Here is a 20935-nt window from a genome sequence, read left to right as displayed (position 1 = left end):
GGTAAAATGTAATAAGTTTCAGAAATATAATAGAATTCATACCTACCTGAAATTGACGATCAACGAATAGAAATGGGCAGGGGGAATCACCAGCCTAGCGAAACTCTCTAAGAAATAAAAAAAAAATTAACAAAAAAAAAACAGACTTCAAAATACTATTCCAACACAATAGATATAATGTGCACTAAAAAGTTTAAAAATAATTGCGTATTTATATACATCTAATTAATGAATCTAATTCTAGTTACACTTATAGTTATTTTTGGAATCGGTGTCCTTCTGCCGCGACCCGCTCTCGCCTCTCGCCTCCTCACGACTCAAGCACATCTCACCTATAACTATGTATGTAGTAACAAACCTATATTGGATGACACCCACTCCAAAAATTACAATAATCGTAACTAGAATTACATTAATTAATTACATATAGATTAGACAGAAATAATTTCGTATTTTTATACTTTTTAGTGCACATTATATCTATTGTTTTGGAATAGTGTTTTTGAAGTCGGTTGTTTTTTTGTTAATTTGTTTTTATTTTATGATTTTTAGTGAATTTGAAGTACACTAACAATTTGTCTAAATATGTGTAGATATACTAAATTTTCCAATACAGCAATGAACGTAAGTGCTTTGCAATTTGATTACAGACAGTAAGAAATTCTACCACAGATACTGTAAGCACCCTTACTGTAAGTTATTAAGGAGTCCCATTGATCATCAACATATTTGACTACGACAATTACTTGACCATAATTATGTTATGGAAGATGACTTAAATATTCGGATATCATCAAAAAGATTCGGCCGAGTATCGTTAATTTGCTCCAAAGAATTGAAGAGTTCCGTTACTTTGTCGTGGATTCCGTTATCAGAACCTAACCAAACTCTTACCAAAATATCCTCAGAGTATATCCTTTCGAATAAAAAAAGAATCATCGCAATCGGTAGGCGCGATATTGAGTTATTCGTAAATTTATCATCCACATTGCTAAACGTATGTATAGCAAATTTAAGACTTTTAATGGTTTTTGTCAGATCTCGACTAAATTACAATGGGACTACAAGGAAAGCACCAACCAGCTTTCAAATAAAAAAAGAATTATCATAATCGGTCAAAAGTTTTGAGCTAACTGAGAACCTCCTCCTTTTTTGAAGACGGTTAAAGAGTGATTCACTCGATTGTATGAAACGTGAAGTCATTGACAGATTGACAGATGACGGCTGTAATCTTGTAAAAAACGGAGATAGCAAAAATCAACTACGTTTTAAGAAACTATTCGCTATCAAACTTAACCGGATTTTACTTCTTCATCGCCAAATTACTACTATTTCACACTTATGTCAAATGACTGCACATTTCATACTAAACTAAATTTCAATTTTTACAGAGGCAGTCCCACCTCTTATTACGTAGTATTTACCTCCTCTTTGGGAATCACTAAGAATCGAATGAAGTTCATGCGTCACCTCATTTCTTATTATTAAAAAAATATCTTTCCACAGAGTAAAATTATAGCATTATGCATTTTTGTGATATATTTAATTATTTATGATATTTTTTTTAAACTAATTATTTTAGTTTCAGTTTTCATTGCATTTGATTCAAAATTAGCGTAATTTTTCGGTGTTAAATTCATGCAACTTCCCTTTTAATCCCCCTAGGGGAAAGGGAGAGGACGTCTGGACAATAATATGTTGGTTGGATTTTGTATTTCAGTCTCTGTGACGTCTGTGAGTTGAGTTAAATTACATGCATATTTAACTGGAGATTCACTAAAGGTTCCACTTTAATTTTTAATCATATATTTTGATGTTAAGTTACAGTTTCGTACTACTATGTATCCAGAATTGAATATTATTATGGTAACACTAACAAGCTCAGTCGTGTCATATAATATAACAATGCAAAATTGAATGCAAAATCGAAGCTACAAGTAGGTTATTGGAAAAACTTTCCAATCTTGTCACAATATCAAAGCTAAGTAAATCTTAGTTTAGTGATCGGAAGATGGCCCCGTTTGTCCGAGTGGAATTTGTGTCAGAGAAGCATATTGTAACTCGCAGAAAGTGTATTAGCTATCTTTCGTTATTTACAAACTGGATTATTATATGATATATTTTTGTGTTAAATACGACTTCACCACATTTTAATTAACAGTTAAATATTAACGTTTCTATTGTGAATTGTGTCTTTAAGACGATATGAGACTTTTTTGGCAGTGGGCAGGGCACATAGTTCGACGGATAGTCGACGGGGTAGAAAAGTCCTCGAAAGGCGACCTCTTACCGGAAGACGCAGTGTTGGTAGGCCCCTCAAAAAATGGAACCACAGTCTGGTCAAGATTACCGGAATACGTTGGATGAGCGCAGCGCAGGACCGATTGTCATGGATATCTTTGGGGGAGGCCTTCGTGCAGCAGTAGACGTCTTCCGGCTGATGATGATTATGAAGACTTTTCAAATATAAAAAAAAATACATGGCGTAACTTAGAATTTTGTTTTCTTTTATGTAAGTTTTTTTTATGTAAGAAGCTCAACGATCTGTCGACAAAGAGCTATTGAATCAAGCCAAAGACAAAAGTTTATGGACTGATGATAAAAAAAAATTAGAAGAACTAATAAAAGAGTACTAAACAGATATTGAAAGAAACTGGATGCCTATTCGGTCGGAGGAAGCCAATTGGTACATAGTAAAATAGCTTTTGAATTACAATAAACGAAAAATGTCAAAAATACTTATAATTGTATATTTAATTCAAACTTTATATTTGTTACTAGTTGTGGCCGTTGCCTCGGCAGCGTGGACTTAAATCTATTTCGGCATGTTATGGCCCTGTCGTAAATCCTACTACTCCACGGCTGAATATCTAAGTGATCCGACAGCCTGGGACTAGATTATGATTATTTAATAGCAAAAGCAATGACATTACGTTATTGTATATTTCATAAAAAAGAGCGCAAAAGAAAATAATGCTGGGAGAGTTTCTTCTTCCGCTTCTTCTCTCTCAGAGCGCCATTTGTTTCCGAAGTGGTAGTAGTATCTAGTATATTAGAAATGACATCAAAAAGAATTCTATAGGAATCTATTTTGAGAAAATAAATGCCTTTTATGCAAATCCTAAATCAAAGACCAAATGAATTAGGCGCCACGTGGACAGATTAATTTACTATTAGTGTCAAGTGTCAATGTGCCAAGAGTTTCTCGCAGCCTCTGCAGTTCCGCCACGACCACCATTCATGCAATTCGATCTAAATATCATCACCAAAATTAATAAAATATATATAGTTTTATAATCATGACGTCAAAATCGAAGAGAGAGGTTCCGAGTAGAATTAAATGGCGGTTCCGTGCGGGGTCGACCAATAAGCGGGTAAATTTATAAGCCGTTAAGCGTTAAACACTCCGTACTTGCATAGAATTAATCAATGCGGGTAGGATTATGTTCAGCTGATCGTTCAATGCTCTCACGTGCTGATCTTTCGGTCTGGCAGAGCGTTATTAACTGAACGCCGTCCAATACGTTCTTTTGTTAGCTTTCCAGTACTCCAGTAATACACGTAATGTATGATATCATGTAATATAACTGAAACATTTTTAAATAAACTCAGAGTGATTATTATGGTACCAGCTGACTCAACAGACGTGTTTTGTATATAACAATTAAAATAGTGTTTTTCATGAATTTGTCATTAATATTCCATAACATAATTATTTCGTAAAACATGCTCCCTGTTGTTAAATGGCTGTTTTCAATAACCTATCTATCCCTTAGATTTGTCTACCGACAAATCTATCCTTAATAACGGCCGATAGTGAAATTGTTTCACAGCAGAACTGTCAAACCGTGCGTCAGTTAATTGTCTCATAAAAAATATTTTCATATAAAATAAATATTGGAAATAAAAAATATTGGAAATAAAAATAATTATGGGTACCAATTCGAAATTAAAACTATCCTATTGCGTCCAAGTTGGAGTAAACTGCACTCCATGAAGTAATCCCTCTTAAAATCCGTTCATTAGTTTAGGAGTCCATCTCGGACAAACAAGGTGACACGTAATTTATATAAGTAAGTTTAAGATATTATGCTTTTTTCATTGAGTTATGATAACCAAATCTAATCGAAAATTCTCGGGCAATGTTATTAAGTGGATAAGACATGGGTAATTTCCATATAATCATTGGTTATTCTATAATTTAAAACACAATGCCGGTTTTTTTTAAAATGGAGCTCTCCAAGAAGAGATTATGTTTTAGTTAGTGTGATGGCCATTAAACCTGAAAGAAAAAGGCAATCGACGGAATAGCTTTTTACTTTTACAGATTTGCTTACGAAAATATTAAGAAAAGTCGAAGCTATGATTGGGAAATGGTTACTTCTTTTACCGGAAAAGCGGGACACTATACTACAGTATTCATAGGAATCAAAGTATATTTGCTCATTTTTTTTGGTTTTGGTGCAAATAAGGAAACCCGCAGCCCATCTTCATTACGACACCGCATACTCACAATCCGCTGTGGTATCGAATGAAATTTTGAAGACCTCAGATTACAGTCTAGACCTCATACCTTGGCATTTTTTTTTACCGAAATTAAAAAAAAACTGAGGGATAAATGATTCATAAGCCCTAATGAAGTGGTGAAGAACTGCTATGGATAGACAGATATGGAAGGATCTGGAGGAGGCTTATGTCGGAAGACAGAGAAATTAGTCATGTATTGTTTGCAAGTAAAGGCTTTCATTCATTCAAGAAGTGGTGAATGTGTTCCAAGAGGCCATTTAAGACGTCCCTCAGGATGATTGGAACAACTGCTTTCTACGATGAAAGAATGAGAAACTCTAATAGCGAAGAAATCTACCCTAGAACACAATAAATATAATACGTAGCAAATTAAATGAGAACGCAGAAATTTACAAAATGACTCTAGTACTTTATAATTGATTTTATTTTATGTATATTGATATTTTTGTATTCTTGGTACTTAATGTCATTGCAACAAAAGTCAATGAGAGGCTGTATGAGATATCTATCAAGTTAAAATCATTATAATAATTATAATATACTAGCTGCCCCGACAGACGTTGTTCTGTAGATAATAAAAAATACTGTTTTATAGGAATTTGCCGATAATATTTCAAAAAATCAAGAATTATTTCGTAAACAATGCTCCCTGTTGTTATAATGAAATTGTTTCACAGCGGAACTGTCAAACCGTGCGTCACTTAATTCTCTCATAAAAAATATGTCCATACAAAACAAATATTGAAAATAAAAATAATTATGGGTCCCAAATCGAAATAAAAACTATCCTATCTCTCAAGTTGGACCAAACTGCACTCCATGAAGTAATCCCCATTAAAATCCGTTAATTAGTTTAGGAGTCCATTGCGGACAAACAACGTGTCACGTAATTTATATATATTAAGATTATTGATTTCAAATGTTGGCTTATGTAATTTACTTAGTGGTTTTCTAAATCGATAGCCTAGATAGCTCATATTATTACCTTCAATAGTGTGTGCGATTTAGTTCCTTCATGATGATTGGATAAGTTTTGTCATACTAAATCTGAACTGATCAAATTTTAAATACTAGTGAACAATATTTTAGATAGAATTGCAGATCTAAAAGCGAATCCAAATATTTAAGAAACCCTCTGCTCAGAAGAGACAAGATTTTCATTTAGACATGTTTTTGTTTCGTAGCTATGCAAAACATTTAACGAAATCAGAACTAATTAAAATAAAAAGAATGAAAAATAAATTATTGAAAGCCACGTCATAATCTGTCAGCAACATAAACATGAAATAAAATATCCTCGGAACATTAATAAAACCACCCATACGTCATTGGTAATGGGCAGGAATTGAGGTCAGTGTGAAACGCAAAAAAACATTGAATTAGATTTGTGCATTAGTCGAAAATATTCCGCTATTGCGAAACGGGCCGGCGTCATTAATCGTTTCGATGTCACAGTATGGGACATTTAGTGTGACCCTTTTTAGCGACCTTCTCAATTCACATTTCACATCCCTAATCACCGAACATTGAAAGCCGTCTAGCGAATGCCAAAAGTGACCTAGAAGTAAATTATGAGTAACACTCGGCTGCGTTTTAATGGCAGATACAAATTACTATCAGCTCATTGTCTGAAACTATACAAATGATACACAATAAATGGAAATGCCAGACGCATGTGTATCGGATGTAAATTAGTAACTGATTATTATGTGGGCTTGTACGCACTAATAATTATTTTCAAAACAGAATGTTGTTGCTGATTACTGTTTAATATGCAACAGTGGCCAGTGACGATACTGTAATATGCAGCTAATTAGCTTATATATTATGTTTGTTCGGGCAAGGATAACTCAATATTCCTATACTGTTCGTATATAATTCACTGGAAATGTTCATATCAGGTAGTTTTTAACCGACATCAAAAAAGAGGAGCTTCAGTAGTTTTCATTATATGAACATTTCTTACGAAAATTTTTTTAGTTTAGGTTTAGCTGGATGATATATTTGTTTTTTGTGTACGGCTTTATTAGAAGTTTTCATTCAGGTTGATTAAATATTATTATTATTAATAGACATTTAAAAGTAAAAAATAAAAAACGACTAGGTACGTTTAAAAAAACTGACTTCAAAAACCGAAAAGTATCAAATAACTAAAAATTTAATTTAATACACCTCTTATGCAAACCTATAACTTTAATATTAATAAAGTAGTATTCTTTGTATGTGCTACATATTGATAGCTTTGAATGTAATAGTAGGTACCTACACTCGCCACCCGTGACTTTCAGCTGGATAGCTTCGTCTAGAACAAAACAACCCAAGCGGTTAGACACGCGTGGCCAGACAACCTTAATAATTACAGTAAGTAAACTGTTTATAATATTAAGTTTTATTTTGTTTTGGGCCTGACACCGACACACCGTAGCACATATAAATAATAGTATTTTGTTAATATTAAAGTTAAGGTTTGCATAAGAGGTGTATTAAATTAAATTTTAAGTCGTTTGATACTTTTCGGTTTTTTTAAACGTAGTTATATACAGCACTTCAACGTAATATCTCAGTAATCAGGAAGATTTAAGCTTGAATTAGAACAAACTGGTGATTTATGATCAGGAAATAACCTTCGTTACTAACTGTGGTCTCAATAGCTCTAAGTTATATATTTAAAAAAAACTTTTGCACTATTGATAACTATTCTACTACCCGGTTACATTATTTCTGGACTTGACGTCGATGACGTCATATCGTCGCTTTGTTTCAGTAAGCAAAACAAGCTTCACTAAGTAATATTCTTATATTATTATTAACTAGCTGACCCGGCAAACGTTGTTTTGCCATATAAAGTATAATTCATGCGATAGTTTTATAAGTAATAAAATATTGCCTATATATATATTGTACATCATTTTGTTCCATTGTCAATAGTTTTTGCAGCGCACGCAAAAATAGGTTTTCGATTTTACACCTTGTGTTACAAAATAGCAATTTTATTACGGATCCCTAATTCCCTAAAAAAAAAAACATAGCCTATAGCCTTCCTCGATAAATGGACTACCCAACACTGAAAGAATCAATCAAATCGGACCAGTAGTACCAGAGATTAGCGCGTTCAAACAAACAAACAAACAAACACTGCAGCTTTATAATATTATAGTATAGATTAATAAATAAACTACGATTGTCTTTTTCTGTATAATTGATTGGTGTAAAGGTGCTGTGTTGTGGTGCTCATTATTACTATTTTAATGATGAAAAATAGCATAATAAAGCATACTCGTAGATGCTTTTAATGATTTTTTAACCTAGAGGTTAGGTTAGCGCGCAATATAAAAAAAAATTGTTGCTTTTTTATATATATTGGATAATTGAACCTTACGTTAAGGCTTCCGTTAAAGTTATCACCGCTTCGTATTAAAATTATAAACAAATATTTAATTAAACGTAACTTTTGTATACATTGCATTGATATCTGTGTAACATCTCTAGTAAATCGTCTTGAAGGTAATGTGAATGTCTCATATACGCGTCAAAAGTACGAATAAATATCGTTGTTAATTATCCTGTTAATCCACACAGAATTTTATAACGAGGCGGTACTCGAACTACACCGGCACGGAACGCCGGAGGTCGTGGGTTCGAGTCCCGCATCGTTCATGAAATTTGGTTTTTCAAATTTTATTTGTGTATTAATCCTATAAGTGAGGGTTATCACTTTAAAAACATAACATATTGTTTAGATTGACGAGGCGACATCTCCAGTCAAATATTGGGGTTGAGCAGGCTATCAACTGTAAAGTAGATCCTGTAGATAAGCCACAACCTGAGAGTTGAACAAAGCAAACAGAATTTTATAACGAGGCGGTACTCGAACGGTTAGCTCAGTTGGTTAGAGCACCGGCACGGAACGCCGGAGGTCGTGGGTTCGAGTCCCGCATCGTTCATAAAATTTTGTTTTTATAATTTTATTTGTGTATTAAAAACATAACAAATTATTTTTATATAAGTTCCAAAAAGTCCGATATCCTTAAAAATTCAGATGACGATAAATTTCATAATTCTGGCCTTATAACTAAATCGGGACTAAACAATATGTTATGTTTTTAAAGTGATAACCCTCACTTCTAGGATTAATATACAAATTAAATTTTATTTAAAATAAAATAAGTATTAATTACTCTTAGTGTCAGTTATAAAATCTGAGATATTAATCATAAATAAAATATAATGTACAAACCCTCCAACTTGAAACACAGACACAGAAAGAGAGACACTTTGTAGAATAATCTGCCGGTGCAGGATTCCCGAATCAATTAGACTAAGGAATTTTGAAGCTAAGTACATAGTCTGATCATAAAGGCCGGCAATACATCTTCTGACCTCTGGTATCGGGGATGTCAAAGAATAATTTGTTTTCACTTTCATTCATTTGAACTAATGTCTTTTACCTTACTGTGGAACTAATAGTTAACTCAACGTAGACTTTTTTTAAAGTAACATTATTTATTGAAGTAGGCGTTATTTTGCGTAAATCCATAATTATCCAAATGATTTGAGTTTTATTTAGTATTAATTCCGCCAATATTTGTTATTAAACAATTCGAAACGTGTTTCGCCTCTACACGAGGCATCCTCAGGACGTGTTGACTCGCCAAAGTCTGGCACGAGACTGTGTCGAATTGTTTAAAGACAAATATTGGCGGAATTAACACTAAAGAAAACTCAAATTATTTGAGTAACATTATGATTTAAAATTTATATTAAATAGTTGTAAATTATAATAATATGGTTAATAATATAATAAATAACAGGTTAATTATTATCCTTGCAAATGATGAATTGAACATTAATTGCAATATCTTACATACTTAACAATTGTTGAATGAAACAATTGTTACCTATAACAATGCATGTAAATGTGTAAATGAAATTTATAAATGCATAAAATATAACGAATAACCGTGCCAATATGAGTTTCTGATTCATCAGTTCAAATGCTAATATTTATTTAAGAGAATCGGCGACGTTGGCAGTTACACCGACCCTGTTCACTAAAATCCGACCCAATTTCAAATAAACAAAAGCCAATTGAATTTCTACAGTTCTTTTGTTTACATTAGGATACGATCACTCTTGGTTTTTATATTCGTATTGCTTGTAACAATTGAATTTAGTTAGGGTTGCAAGCTTCATTAAAAATAGACTTCACTAATTTAACTTAAGATTAGACCATGATTTCCTGAAATGTACTTATTACTTTTTTTTAATAGTGTGACTTTTTTGATTTGATTAGCTAATAAATAATATCTTATAATTATTATTTTCGTTATTATGTGAAAAACATTAAGTAACTATTTTATAGGATTCCTATATTTATTTTAAAGGTGACTAATAGTTTTTTTAGATGTGTAGCTATAGGCATATTTAAAAGAAAACGTAACCCAGAGTTTTACAGAGTACAATATACATTTTTTTCATGAATTTAATGCAAAAGCTATGTTTTGTAAGTTGAAAATTAAATTCTAATTATTAAAAGTTACTAGGTAATTTTACAGTTTTCTTGTTTCTTCTTGAATATTTAAATATGAAGTAAAGTAATGAGCAGTTTCTTTAACTGTTTATTAACCGAATTAAAAAAAGCAGGAGGTTCTCAATTTGTCGGTATTTTTGTTTATGTTTGTTACCTCAAAACTTTTGATTGGGTGAACCGATTTTGATAATTATTTTTTATTTGAAAGCTGGTGCTTCCCGTTGTTCCAGATCTGACAGTGGCATCCATGAGAAATCCGTAAAAGTCTTAAATTTACTATACATACGTATAGCTAAGTGGATGATATATTTACGAATAACTCAATATCACACGAACCGATTTCGATGATTTTTGTTTTAGTTATGTTCTGATAACGGAATCCATGGCAAAGTAACGGACTTTCAATTCTTAGGAGCAAATTAACGATACTCGGCCGAATCTTTTTTTATGCTATCCGGATATTTCAGTCATCTACCATAACATAGTTATGTTCAAGTTATTGTCGTAGTCGAATATGATGATCAATGCGACTCCTTAACGACTTACGGTAATCAGACCTGTGGCAGAATTTCTGTCTGTAATCAAATTGCAAAGCGCTTACGGTCTTCGTTCGTATTTTTAAGAATGTACAAAACTTGAACAAAAGAAATTAAGAGGACATCTGGATTCGAACCGGAGTCTTCTGCTTTCCGGATCTTGTAAATAGTGGCAAGATTTACCTTTGTATTCTAATGTTATTGTAGGTGTTTCTCATTAAAACATAGATAAAACTACATTTTTTTAAATTGAAACCTGAAAGCTAGACGTTTTATCGCCCCCGAAATCCCCTGTATATTAAATTTTATGAATATCGATGGAGATAGAGTTTCCGAGAATCAGATTATATTATATATATATATATATATATATATATATATATATATATATATAAAAGAATTGCTCGTTTAAAGATATAAGATAATAAAATAAAAAAGCCCATATGTCATACCATGCCTTGCTATCAGAATACACAATATGAACACGCTTTTCAATTTATCCTCTATTTATATCAAACTAAGTACCAAGTATTCAATTTACTGTGCAACTGTTGTTGCAAAACATTTGCAATTGAGCACATTAATAGTGAGCTTATTGAAAGCACAGTACCCTGATATTAAAGTGATAACTTAGATTGTGTATTTCAGGTCAGTTGCAAGGCTCGGGTTACAGTGACTCGGAACCAGAGTTCCTGGCGCCACTAGAGAATATAACCGTGGCTTTAGGAAGAGATGTACACTTTACATGTACTGTTAACTACCTCGGGAATTATAAGGTAAGTGGCATTATTACTTCGTTCGCTAATGCCAAGCGCGTTATTTAAGTTTATTGTGAAGGGAATTTTAAGGCGGTTTTGAGATTTAGTTAGGATGGACCAAAGTAAATTTACTGCTAAAGTTTATGGAAGGACGACCCAGGCGTACGTTGCACCCTCGGGATAAAAGGGACTAGAACAATACTATGTAGAAGAAGAGAGCGTTTTTTTATAATATTGACACACTTTTATGCAAATTACCTTTCCCCAAATTAAGCACAGCCTGTAAGTATGGGTATACCATATAAAGATATATTTAATATACTTACTGAAACATACATATATACATCCATTACTCGGAAACTAATATCCATATTTATCATATAAATATTTTCACCTAGCGGGATTCATACACGGGACCTCTCAGCTCAGTCAGTAGGTAGGGTCACTAACCACTGGTTTATATGGCCGTCAAAGGCTCTAATTCATCAAGGTTTGACCTGAGTGGAAGAAGCCAGATTTGCCAGGTCCACGGTAGATGAGGGTTCATAATATCTGTTAATGTACCCCTCAATAGCATTGCTTGCGGCAGTGCCGGGTTGTCTCATTCCCTCAAATATGTGCGGAGGGAACGAGCGATGGTTGTTGGTCCATGCGTCAACTCGTGAACGGGTGCTGCTTGTGGTACTCATTCGCCTGTTATAGTTAATATATTATTGTATTTGTTGGATGCGATTACTAATTATGACAGTAATCACGACCATCATGTTCACGAAGCATCCTTACACAAACGATGAATTCAAGCTCTAAAGAATGGATATTGGATGCACTATACAATATCCGATAGTTAATATTTATACAGTTTACTCTTTATTACTTTATATGAAATATATGATATTATTTAAACACAATTCATATATTGGAATACAAACTAATTTGTTATGTATATTACAGCCATTGTAAAATACTCTGTTTAATTGAAAAGAGCCTCTGAGATTCTTGTATGTTCTTCTCTCTCTAATTTTTCCGAACATAATATGGTAGATTCAGTAGTTTAAAAGAAATATATTATATATTGACAATTCAAAAGCGCTTAGTATATGCGTAATTGATTAAAGTTTACTATCATGGCTAAATATAATTTTAAGATCTGAAGCTAAATTAGTATTATGTATATGAGTTTTGTTATGAAAACATTTCAATCAATACGTGTATGTTTTATATTGTTAGGTGGCCTGGATAAAGTCAGACACGAAGACAATACTGGCGATTCACACACATATGGTGAACATCAATCCCCGTCTGTCCGTCACACACAACGGCCATAACACTTGGAAACTCTACATAAGCAGCGTGGAACCGAAGGACTCGGGGACGTACATGTGCCAAATTAATACCGATCCTATGAAGAGTCAAGTAAGTAATATATTTATTTTATTCTTTAAAAATAATTAGGCTACATTGATAAAACCGATCCTTGAAGAGAATTAACTATAGTTATATTTACTAACAAAGCTCAACTAATTGTTGAAACAAATTGTCAATATAATATACCATAATTCTCATCGGGTATAAAAATCATTAATCTATAAATATATAAAAATGAATTGCTGTTCGTTAGTCTCGCTAAAACTCGAGAACGGCTGGACCGATTTGGCTAATTTTGGTCTTGAATTATTCGTGGAAGTCCAGGGAAGGTTTAAAAGGTGAATAAATATGAAAATGTTCGGAATTAAAAAAAACACACATACATTTTGTTTTTCCTTTGATGTGTCCCCCGTCATTCAGAAATCAAATTGAAAGAATAGTTTAAAATGAATAACTAATTAGAATCTTTGTATCTGTCTAAATTTCTCAGGAGGTAAAAAATAAACTTAATTTTAGCTACCTATAGTTGGTAGATTAACTTCAGTTGTTAACTATGATGGCAATACAACGTTTGCTGGGTCAGCTAGTCTTATATATAAAATTCTCGTGTCCCGGTGTTTATTACCAAATTTCTCCGAAACGGCTAAACCAATTTGTTTGAAACTTTGTGTGTAGGTCTGAGAATCAGCGAACATCTTTTTTTCATTCCCCTAAATGATAAGGGTCACCCACCCCTCAATATTCTTTTTGATTTTTTTTGACAAATATTTTATTTTTATTTTATTCAGCATCAAAAAATAAATACAACTTCAAATTTTTCTCGTCTACGATCAACATCAACTTTTGTATCGCGATTTTAATATTATTCTATTCCAACCAGAGATTCGCAATAGAGTAGAGCAAGATGGCCATCGAATATAATGATTATTGCAGTACGATAAATTTTATGTACGATATATTTGGTAGGTCTGAGAATCAGTCTTCATTTATTTTTTATACCCCAAAAATTTTAACTATTGATTTTTTTACTTTATATAGCTGTTCAATATTTGCTGGCTTAGCTAGTAAAATATAAAATTTAGATATTACAAAAGTTATAACCAACTTGTATTCTGTAGTAAGTAAAAATTATAACGGTTCAATATTAGCATCTTATATATTATCAGATCAAATCAATGTCAAAGTCAAATAAACTTTAGTCAAACAGATTTAAACTAAGCGATTTTGAATCGTCGAATCGAATCGAAATAAAATACTGAATCAATAAGGGATCTAAGGAATGAACGGAACTATATGTTCGGAAAAAGTAGAGCTCTTGAGGAGAACAATTATAGTATAATCTTAATATATATAAATTACGTGACACGTTGTTTGTCCGCGATGGACTCCTAAACTAATGAACGGATTTTAATGGAGATGGGGGAAAGCCCGCTGAGTTTCTTGCGCCCATTCTTCTCAGGTCTGAGGCAGTCTCTTTTGAATGGGTGGTAGATTTTGACGTTCAATAAGTGATTATAAATCCTATTTTGAATAAAAATATTTGAATTTGAATTTGATTACTTCATGGAGTGCATTTTAGTCCAACTTGAGAGATAGGATACTTTTTATTTCGATTTGGGACCCATAATAATTTTTAATTTCAATATTTATTTTGTATGGACATATTTTCGATGAGATAATTTATTGACGCACGGTTTGACAGTTCCGCTGTGAAACAATTTCATTATAACAACAGAGAGCATTTTTTACGAAATAATTCTTGATGTTTTGAAATATTATTGGTGAATTCCTATAAAACAGCATTTTTTTTATTATCTACAGAACAACGTCTGTTGTGTCAGCTAGTTATACTATATAATATGTTCAAAGCTATTTAAAAAGCTAAAAGTATTTTAAATTTTCAACATTTTTCTACGAAGTAAGTATTTAAGAAAAATCATAAAATTAATAAAAATAAAGTGTATAAATATAAATCATCGTTTATTGGATGCATCGACATTTAGAGCTTGAATTCATTGTTTGTTTAAGGACCCCTCGTGAAAATGACGGTCGTGATTACTGTCGTTATCATAAATCAGAATATAAATATATTCTGTATTTTTTTCCTTTTGGGGGTAAAAGGGGGGGGAGGGGAGGTAATAAGAATATTTTCTACTTTTAGCAGAAACGCAAATTGAACGTGAATTCTAAAGTTATAGACTTCATGCATAATAAGTAGAATTGAATCCTTTTCCTTAGTCAATTGAAATATTGAAGATTCCCAGAGAGGGCTTTTATAAAATTCTCACTACGTGCTAATGCAATCGTACGACACCGAGGTGGTTTCAACTGGAGAAGTTACTTTCTTTAATTGCTTACTTTGTTAAAGCATAATATTATTTTAAATAAGTATATTTTTTTTACTTAATATGTAATATTTTAGTTTTTAAAATGTTTTAAACATAATTTGTTATGTTTTAAAGTGATAACCCTCTCTTCTGGGATTAATACAGAAATAGCCACCGTGGTGTCTCGGTGAACAGTAACCCTTATTGTTCTTTGGATTGAAGGGCGCTGTGGTGAAATCACCGGGTTAGTGAGATTTTACTTGCTATGTCTCAAAGTGCATTGCTAATCAGAATATTAGGTTAATTAAGAATGCTAGCTGATACTGCATTATATTGGACAGTTTTTTTTTAAATAAGGGATAAGACGAGCAGGACGTTCAGCTCACGGTAATTGATATCCTAGATACTCAGAATTCTTGAAAATCAATTCAAAAATTCTAAGCAGCACTACAATTGCGCTCGTCACGTTGAGACATAAGATGTTAAGTCTCATTTGCCCAGTAATTTCACTAGCTACGGCGCCCTTTAGACCGAAACACGGTAATATTTAGACATTACTGCTTCACGGTAGAATTAGGCGCCATTGCGGTACCCATAATCTAGCCGGCATCCTGCGCAAAGGAGCCTCCTACTGGTGAAGGGCGTATCAATGATGGTATCATTAGAACGTACTATTTTTTTGATAAAAAAGCCGTAAGAATAAAACATCTGATTCTATTGAGTAGAAATATGAAGCAAATAAGAATTTTAATTTGAACGCTCTACAGATTTCTCGGAATATTAATCCAATTATATTTATCAGTGTCGCTGTAGTTCGATTTGAATAAGTTTCTACGCCAATACACAGCGTATTATTCGAAATACAAAAGTTCTCTAGCTAATATAAGTTTAATATGAAAGACTGAACAATAATCAACGAATCTTGAGAATTTTGGTATAAGTGAGGTATTTGTGATTTACCACTACGGCGCCTATTTCTGCCGTGAAGCAGTTACTTGTAGGCATTATAGTTTTTTGGTCTGAAGAGCGCCGTAGCTAGAGAAATTACTGGGCAAATGATAATAATAATAAACTTTATTTCACAAAAACAGAGGTTCACAACACTTAAATATATATGCACTACGATACCCATGATAAGATCTAACTTGTGTTATGGGTACCAGTGTTTGCGTAAATCAATTTATATTGGTTTAAGATAATAATAACATTAAAATGAAGAAGCACGCATACATCTCATCTAAACAACATTTTAAAATAATTCATTATATGTGTAGAATATTCCTATGTTGTAAACAGTATGTACTCAATAGTATTTTTAAATTTTATAAGTTACATATCTTGAGGAGATCTTCAGTTTCTGTGTATGTTTTTGATAGGAGCCATTCATTAACAACGGATTTAAATGAAAATTTTGTGAGAGGATATATGTGACATCGTTGATTTATTTTATTATAGATATGACTTGCGATTACTTGATGATGTCGACTGGCTAGAGAAGTTTTAAAATTTGGAACTGGACAAACTCTTTGCGATTTTCTTCTTTTACTTTTATTTTTATCGTATGAGAGTGTGGTGTGTTTTCTTAAGATGGAATGAAGTATTAAGAGTTTTCGAACCGTCAGAACACCAGATTCTTTGTAAAGCAAGCGCGTAGAGTATCTTAAAGTTTTACACGTCATTACCTTGATAACAGCTCTTAGTGCCCGTTCTAGTTCCAGAAATCTCCCTAAGCGGCACCTCCCCATATTGAAATGCAATAGCTGATGATGGGCTGGCACAGAGCAAAGTAAATTAATTTTAGCGTATCACTATCAGCGGATGATCTTATCATTTTAAATATGTATATTAATTTTCGTATACGTGAGGTGAGTTTTTCCAAGTGAAATTTCCAAATTAATTGGTTATCAATATAGACTCCAAGATATTTGATATTATTAGACCTAGATAAAGTTGGGCAATCACATGAAGAAGGTGAGAAACGATTTGTGCAGGAGTGAGCCTTAAACGGGAAGATCTGGAAATGGTTGACCTGGAGCTGTTATCGAAAAGGTTAAATAAGTTGTCTTTGTAAGGTCAGGAGATTATTAGAAAGCCAGTCAAGTACATTTCCGAGAGCTTGTTCCGCTAAAGCATAAGTGGTAGGCCAGTCGCGTCCATGGACTAGGAGGGCTGTATCATCTGGTGATGATCGAGCAGTTAGTAAGAGAAATATTGCAGAGGGCATTTATATATATGAGGGAAAGGGTGGAGCCTAAGATAGAACCTTGAGGAACACCAAAAGTGGGAGATACTTCACCACTCACAAATGAGTAAATTTTTACGCACTGGGTTCTATCAGAGATATAGTCTTTGAAGATGTCTAGGGAGTGACCACGTATCCCCATTCTTTACATTTATTTAGCAGATGCGGAACAGAGACCGTGTCGAATGCCTTGGAAAGATCTAATAAAACTCCTATGCATTTGTTATGTGTGTCAAGTTTGTTAACAACATAGTTGACAAGAAATGACACTACGTCCTCTGTTGATTTTCATCTTCTGAAACCAAATTGGTTCGGGGCTAGAATGTTATGAGTCTCTAGAAAGGAAAGTAACCGATAGTTGAGTATTTTCTCTAACACTTTGACAGAGTTGACAGCACAGATATTGGCCTATAGCTACTGATATCTTATTTGTTTCCACTTTTGTAGATAGGACTTAACATCTTATGTGTGACGAGCGCAACTGTATTGCCGGTAGGAATTTGTGTGTTTTTCAATAATCCTGAGTGGCAATGCATTGTAACAGGCAGGGCGTATCAAATACCATCAACTCAACGTTCGTCTGAATTTTGATGGCAATACAACTGCGCGCGTCATCTTGAGACATAAGATATCAAGTCTCATTTGTCCAGTAATTTCACTAGCTACGGCGCCCTTCAGACCGAAACACAATAATGCTTACGCTTTACATCAGGAATAGGCGCCATTGTGGTACCCATAATCTAGTCTGCATCCTGTTTAAAGGAGCCTCCCACTGGTAAATTGCATTTTTACCATTGCCAACACAACATTTAAAACGCATCAACGTTTATTTTCTACCAATTGATAATGATCGGTTCGAATATAGGATTCTATAAATGACGGCGCAGTTGTTACCATATTTCAATATTAAGCGCATCGAATAATTGACATCACATTGACACATTCATACTTTTAGTTGACATGTATATTATAGGCATTAATTTATGTTCGTTTCGGGGGTGTTTTAAGTTAAAAAACGGTTTATCTCGATTTCCGGCAAAACTGCAAGTCCGATGGAAAAAAGTCAAATGGCAAACTTGTAGGTAATAAAAAGATCTATAACTTGTGATTTTACAATTTTTTGACATAAACTCAAAATTTATGTAGAAAATTCAAAAAACCAAGTTTTTTGTTGTTTATTTTTATCTTTTTCGAAACTAATTTTTATTTCTTTTTATTAGTCAAACCTGTTTATAAATGTAAAAAGGATAATAATTTAGTATTATGCTATCCATTATTTTATCATTAATTGTAATCCATAATTTTACTGCTGCTACGAAATAACATTGCTGCTATGAAATAACATTGCTGCTATGAAATAACATGTATGAATTCTCTATGAAACGCCTTTTGATGGGCTTTAATTTTCCGAACATTTACCCATTGTATTTTATATATTTTTTACAGTATCGGAAAGTAGAGATTTTGACGAACAGAAAACAGACCAATTTTTTGAAAAAAGCTGATAATTTGAACGGTTCTTTTTCGATATTTGAGTCAAAATAAGGTGAAAAAATAAATATTTCTACTCTAATAAGTTACAGTGTATTTGGGACATATATGAAAAAAAATAGTTTTGAAAAAGATAAAAATTAACAACCAAAAACTTGGTTTTTTTAATTATTCACATAAATTTTGAGGTTATGTCAAAAAATTGTAAATTATACAAAAGTTGTAATCTTTTTATTACCTACAACTTTGCCATTTGACTTATTTCCATAGGACTTACAGTTTTGCCGGAAATCGATAAGCTGTTTTTTACCCTTAATAACCCCCCCCTTATCCACTTGCCGACCTCAAATCGCCCGAAATTTATTTTTTCTTTTATTATTGTAATATTCTCTTCCATTTCCAATGGTTTTCATCCTACTATTATTTTATTTATACAAATTATTTAAGTTTTCTTTAGTGTTAATTCCGCCAATATTTGTCTTTAAAACAATTCGACACGTGTTTCGCCTCTACACGAGGCATCCTCAGGACGTGTTGTCTCGCCAAAATCTGGCACGAGACTAGAACGTGGCGAGACAACACGTCCTGAGGATGCCTCGTTTAGAGGCGAAACACGTGTCGAATTGTTTTAAAGACAAATATTGGCGGAATTAACACTAAAGAAAACTTAAATAATTTGTATAGTTATGGATTTCCGCAAAGTAACGCCTTATTCAATAAATTATTTTATTTGGTTTCAAAAAGTATCGACACTGGTTTATTACTGTGCTGATGAGACTTATGTCTTGAAGTGACACATGCAATTGTGATGGCGCTTAGGACTTTGGGTTGAATCAAGAATGGCACTGTGTTGTACGTGCAGAGCGTATCCTTACTATTAGGTGAACGTCTTGCTCATCTTTTCACTTTATCTCAATAAAAAAATACTATTTCTAGTATAGGGGTAAGTCAAATATCAAACATACTATTATTTTCTTATACAAATAGAACTATTATACAAGTACAAGAAACCAAGAGTAAGCGAAAATTTTATCAAAGAGGACGGCGCGGCGGTGTGTGTTGAGAAGTATTCAGCGGCGGGTGTTCTGAAGTAAAACTTTTAAGTTTTATTGTTTACAAGAAGCTAGCTTAGCTTGAGTTTGGCTATTCAGTGCTGCATAAATTCAACAATAATGTTTCATAATAATTATACCAATTTGGAAAATCATAACCGAAGTTTTTCTTTTATCGTCCGAATGAGTTTAAGGTTTTATATTCAGAATTCCATTATATTGTTACACTGTAAAATATTAAAGCTGCTTATTTAATATGTATTTAAGCTAAAATTAAACCTTGTTTTATTAATTTGGGTTACAAACTATATTTTTGACTTCTAATGCATAATTTGTTATTAGTCATACGTTTATGTGAGTAATTTTCAAGTGAATACTTCTTTTGTAGCGTTGTGCATTTTTCTTGGGACGGGTATAAAATGTTAAACTCGCGTCAGGACACGTGGCCCGATCTAAAATTCGTAAGACAGTGGGTGAAATTATGGATGAAAGATTTATACTTCTAACTATTGTTCGGTTATTTCAACTTAAAAATGATACGTATAGCTGACCCGACAAATATACGGTACTAGCGGATCTGACAGAAGTTGTTCTGTACATAATAAATAAAATCTATTTTTTTATGAATCTGTCACTAATAATTCATAACGTGAAGAATTATATCGTAAATTATGTCAAACCGTGCGTCAATAAATTCTCTCACAGAAAATATGTCCATACAAAACAAATATTGGAAATAAAATTAATTATGGGTCCCAAATCGAAATAAAAACTATCCTATCTCTCGGATTACCACTTTTAAATCCGTTCATTAGTTTAGGAATCCATCGTGGACAAACAACGTGTAACGTAATTTATATATATTAAGATATATATAAAAAGTTATACAAATTATCAGTATATAGAAGTGTACCAAGAATTCTGGAAGAAATTCTACCGGGAGAGCTAGGCTGTTCACTTTGGATTGGTCTCGACCACGGAAGAGTAAAAAAATAAGAACTCCGTATCACCTTACATATCAGTGTAGCACCAAAATAAGCCTATTCACGTATAAATACATAGCCCCACGCACACACTTACACTACTACAGGCCGATAGGCGGCCATT

At 32.9% G+C, this 20935-nt stretch overlaps 1 protein-coding gene across 1 annotated transcript in view; it reads left to right on the top strand.

The window, feature by feature from the left end:
• Positions 1-20935, top strand: part of LOC126965789 (lachesin-like) — a 126351-nt gene that overhangs the window by 46002 nt on the left and 59414 nt on the right. Inside the window, exons 3-4 of the mRNA XM_050809557.1 lie at positions 11242-11369; positions 12579-12764. Coding sequence (XP_050665514.1) covers positions 11242-11369; positions 12579-12764 — 314 coding nt within the window. The remainder of the gene's footprint in view (positions 1-11241; positions 11370-12578; positions 12765-20935) is intronic.

Source organism: Leptidea sinapis, chromosome 8 (genome assembly GCF_905404315.1).
Source record: "Leptidea sinapis chromosome 8, ilLepSina1.1, whole genome shotgun sequence".
Classification (NCBI taxonomy): Eukaryota; Metazoa; Arthropoda; class Insecta; order Lepidoptera; family Pieridae; genus Leptidea; species Leptidea sinapis.
Note: the sequence above shows the minus strand (reverse complement) of the source record. Positions and strands in the feature narration are given on the sequence as shown.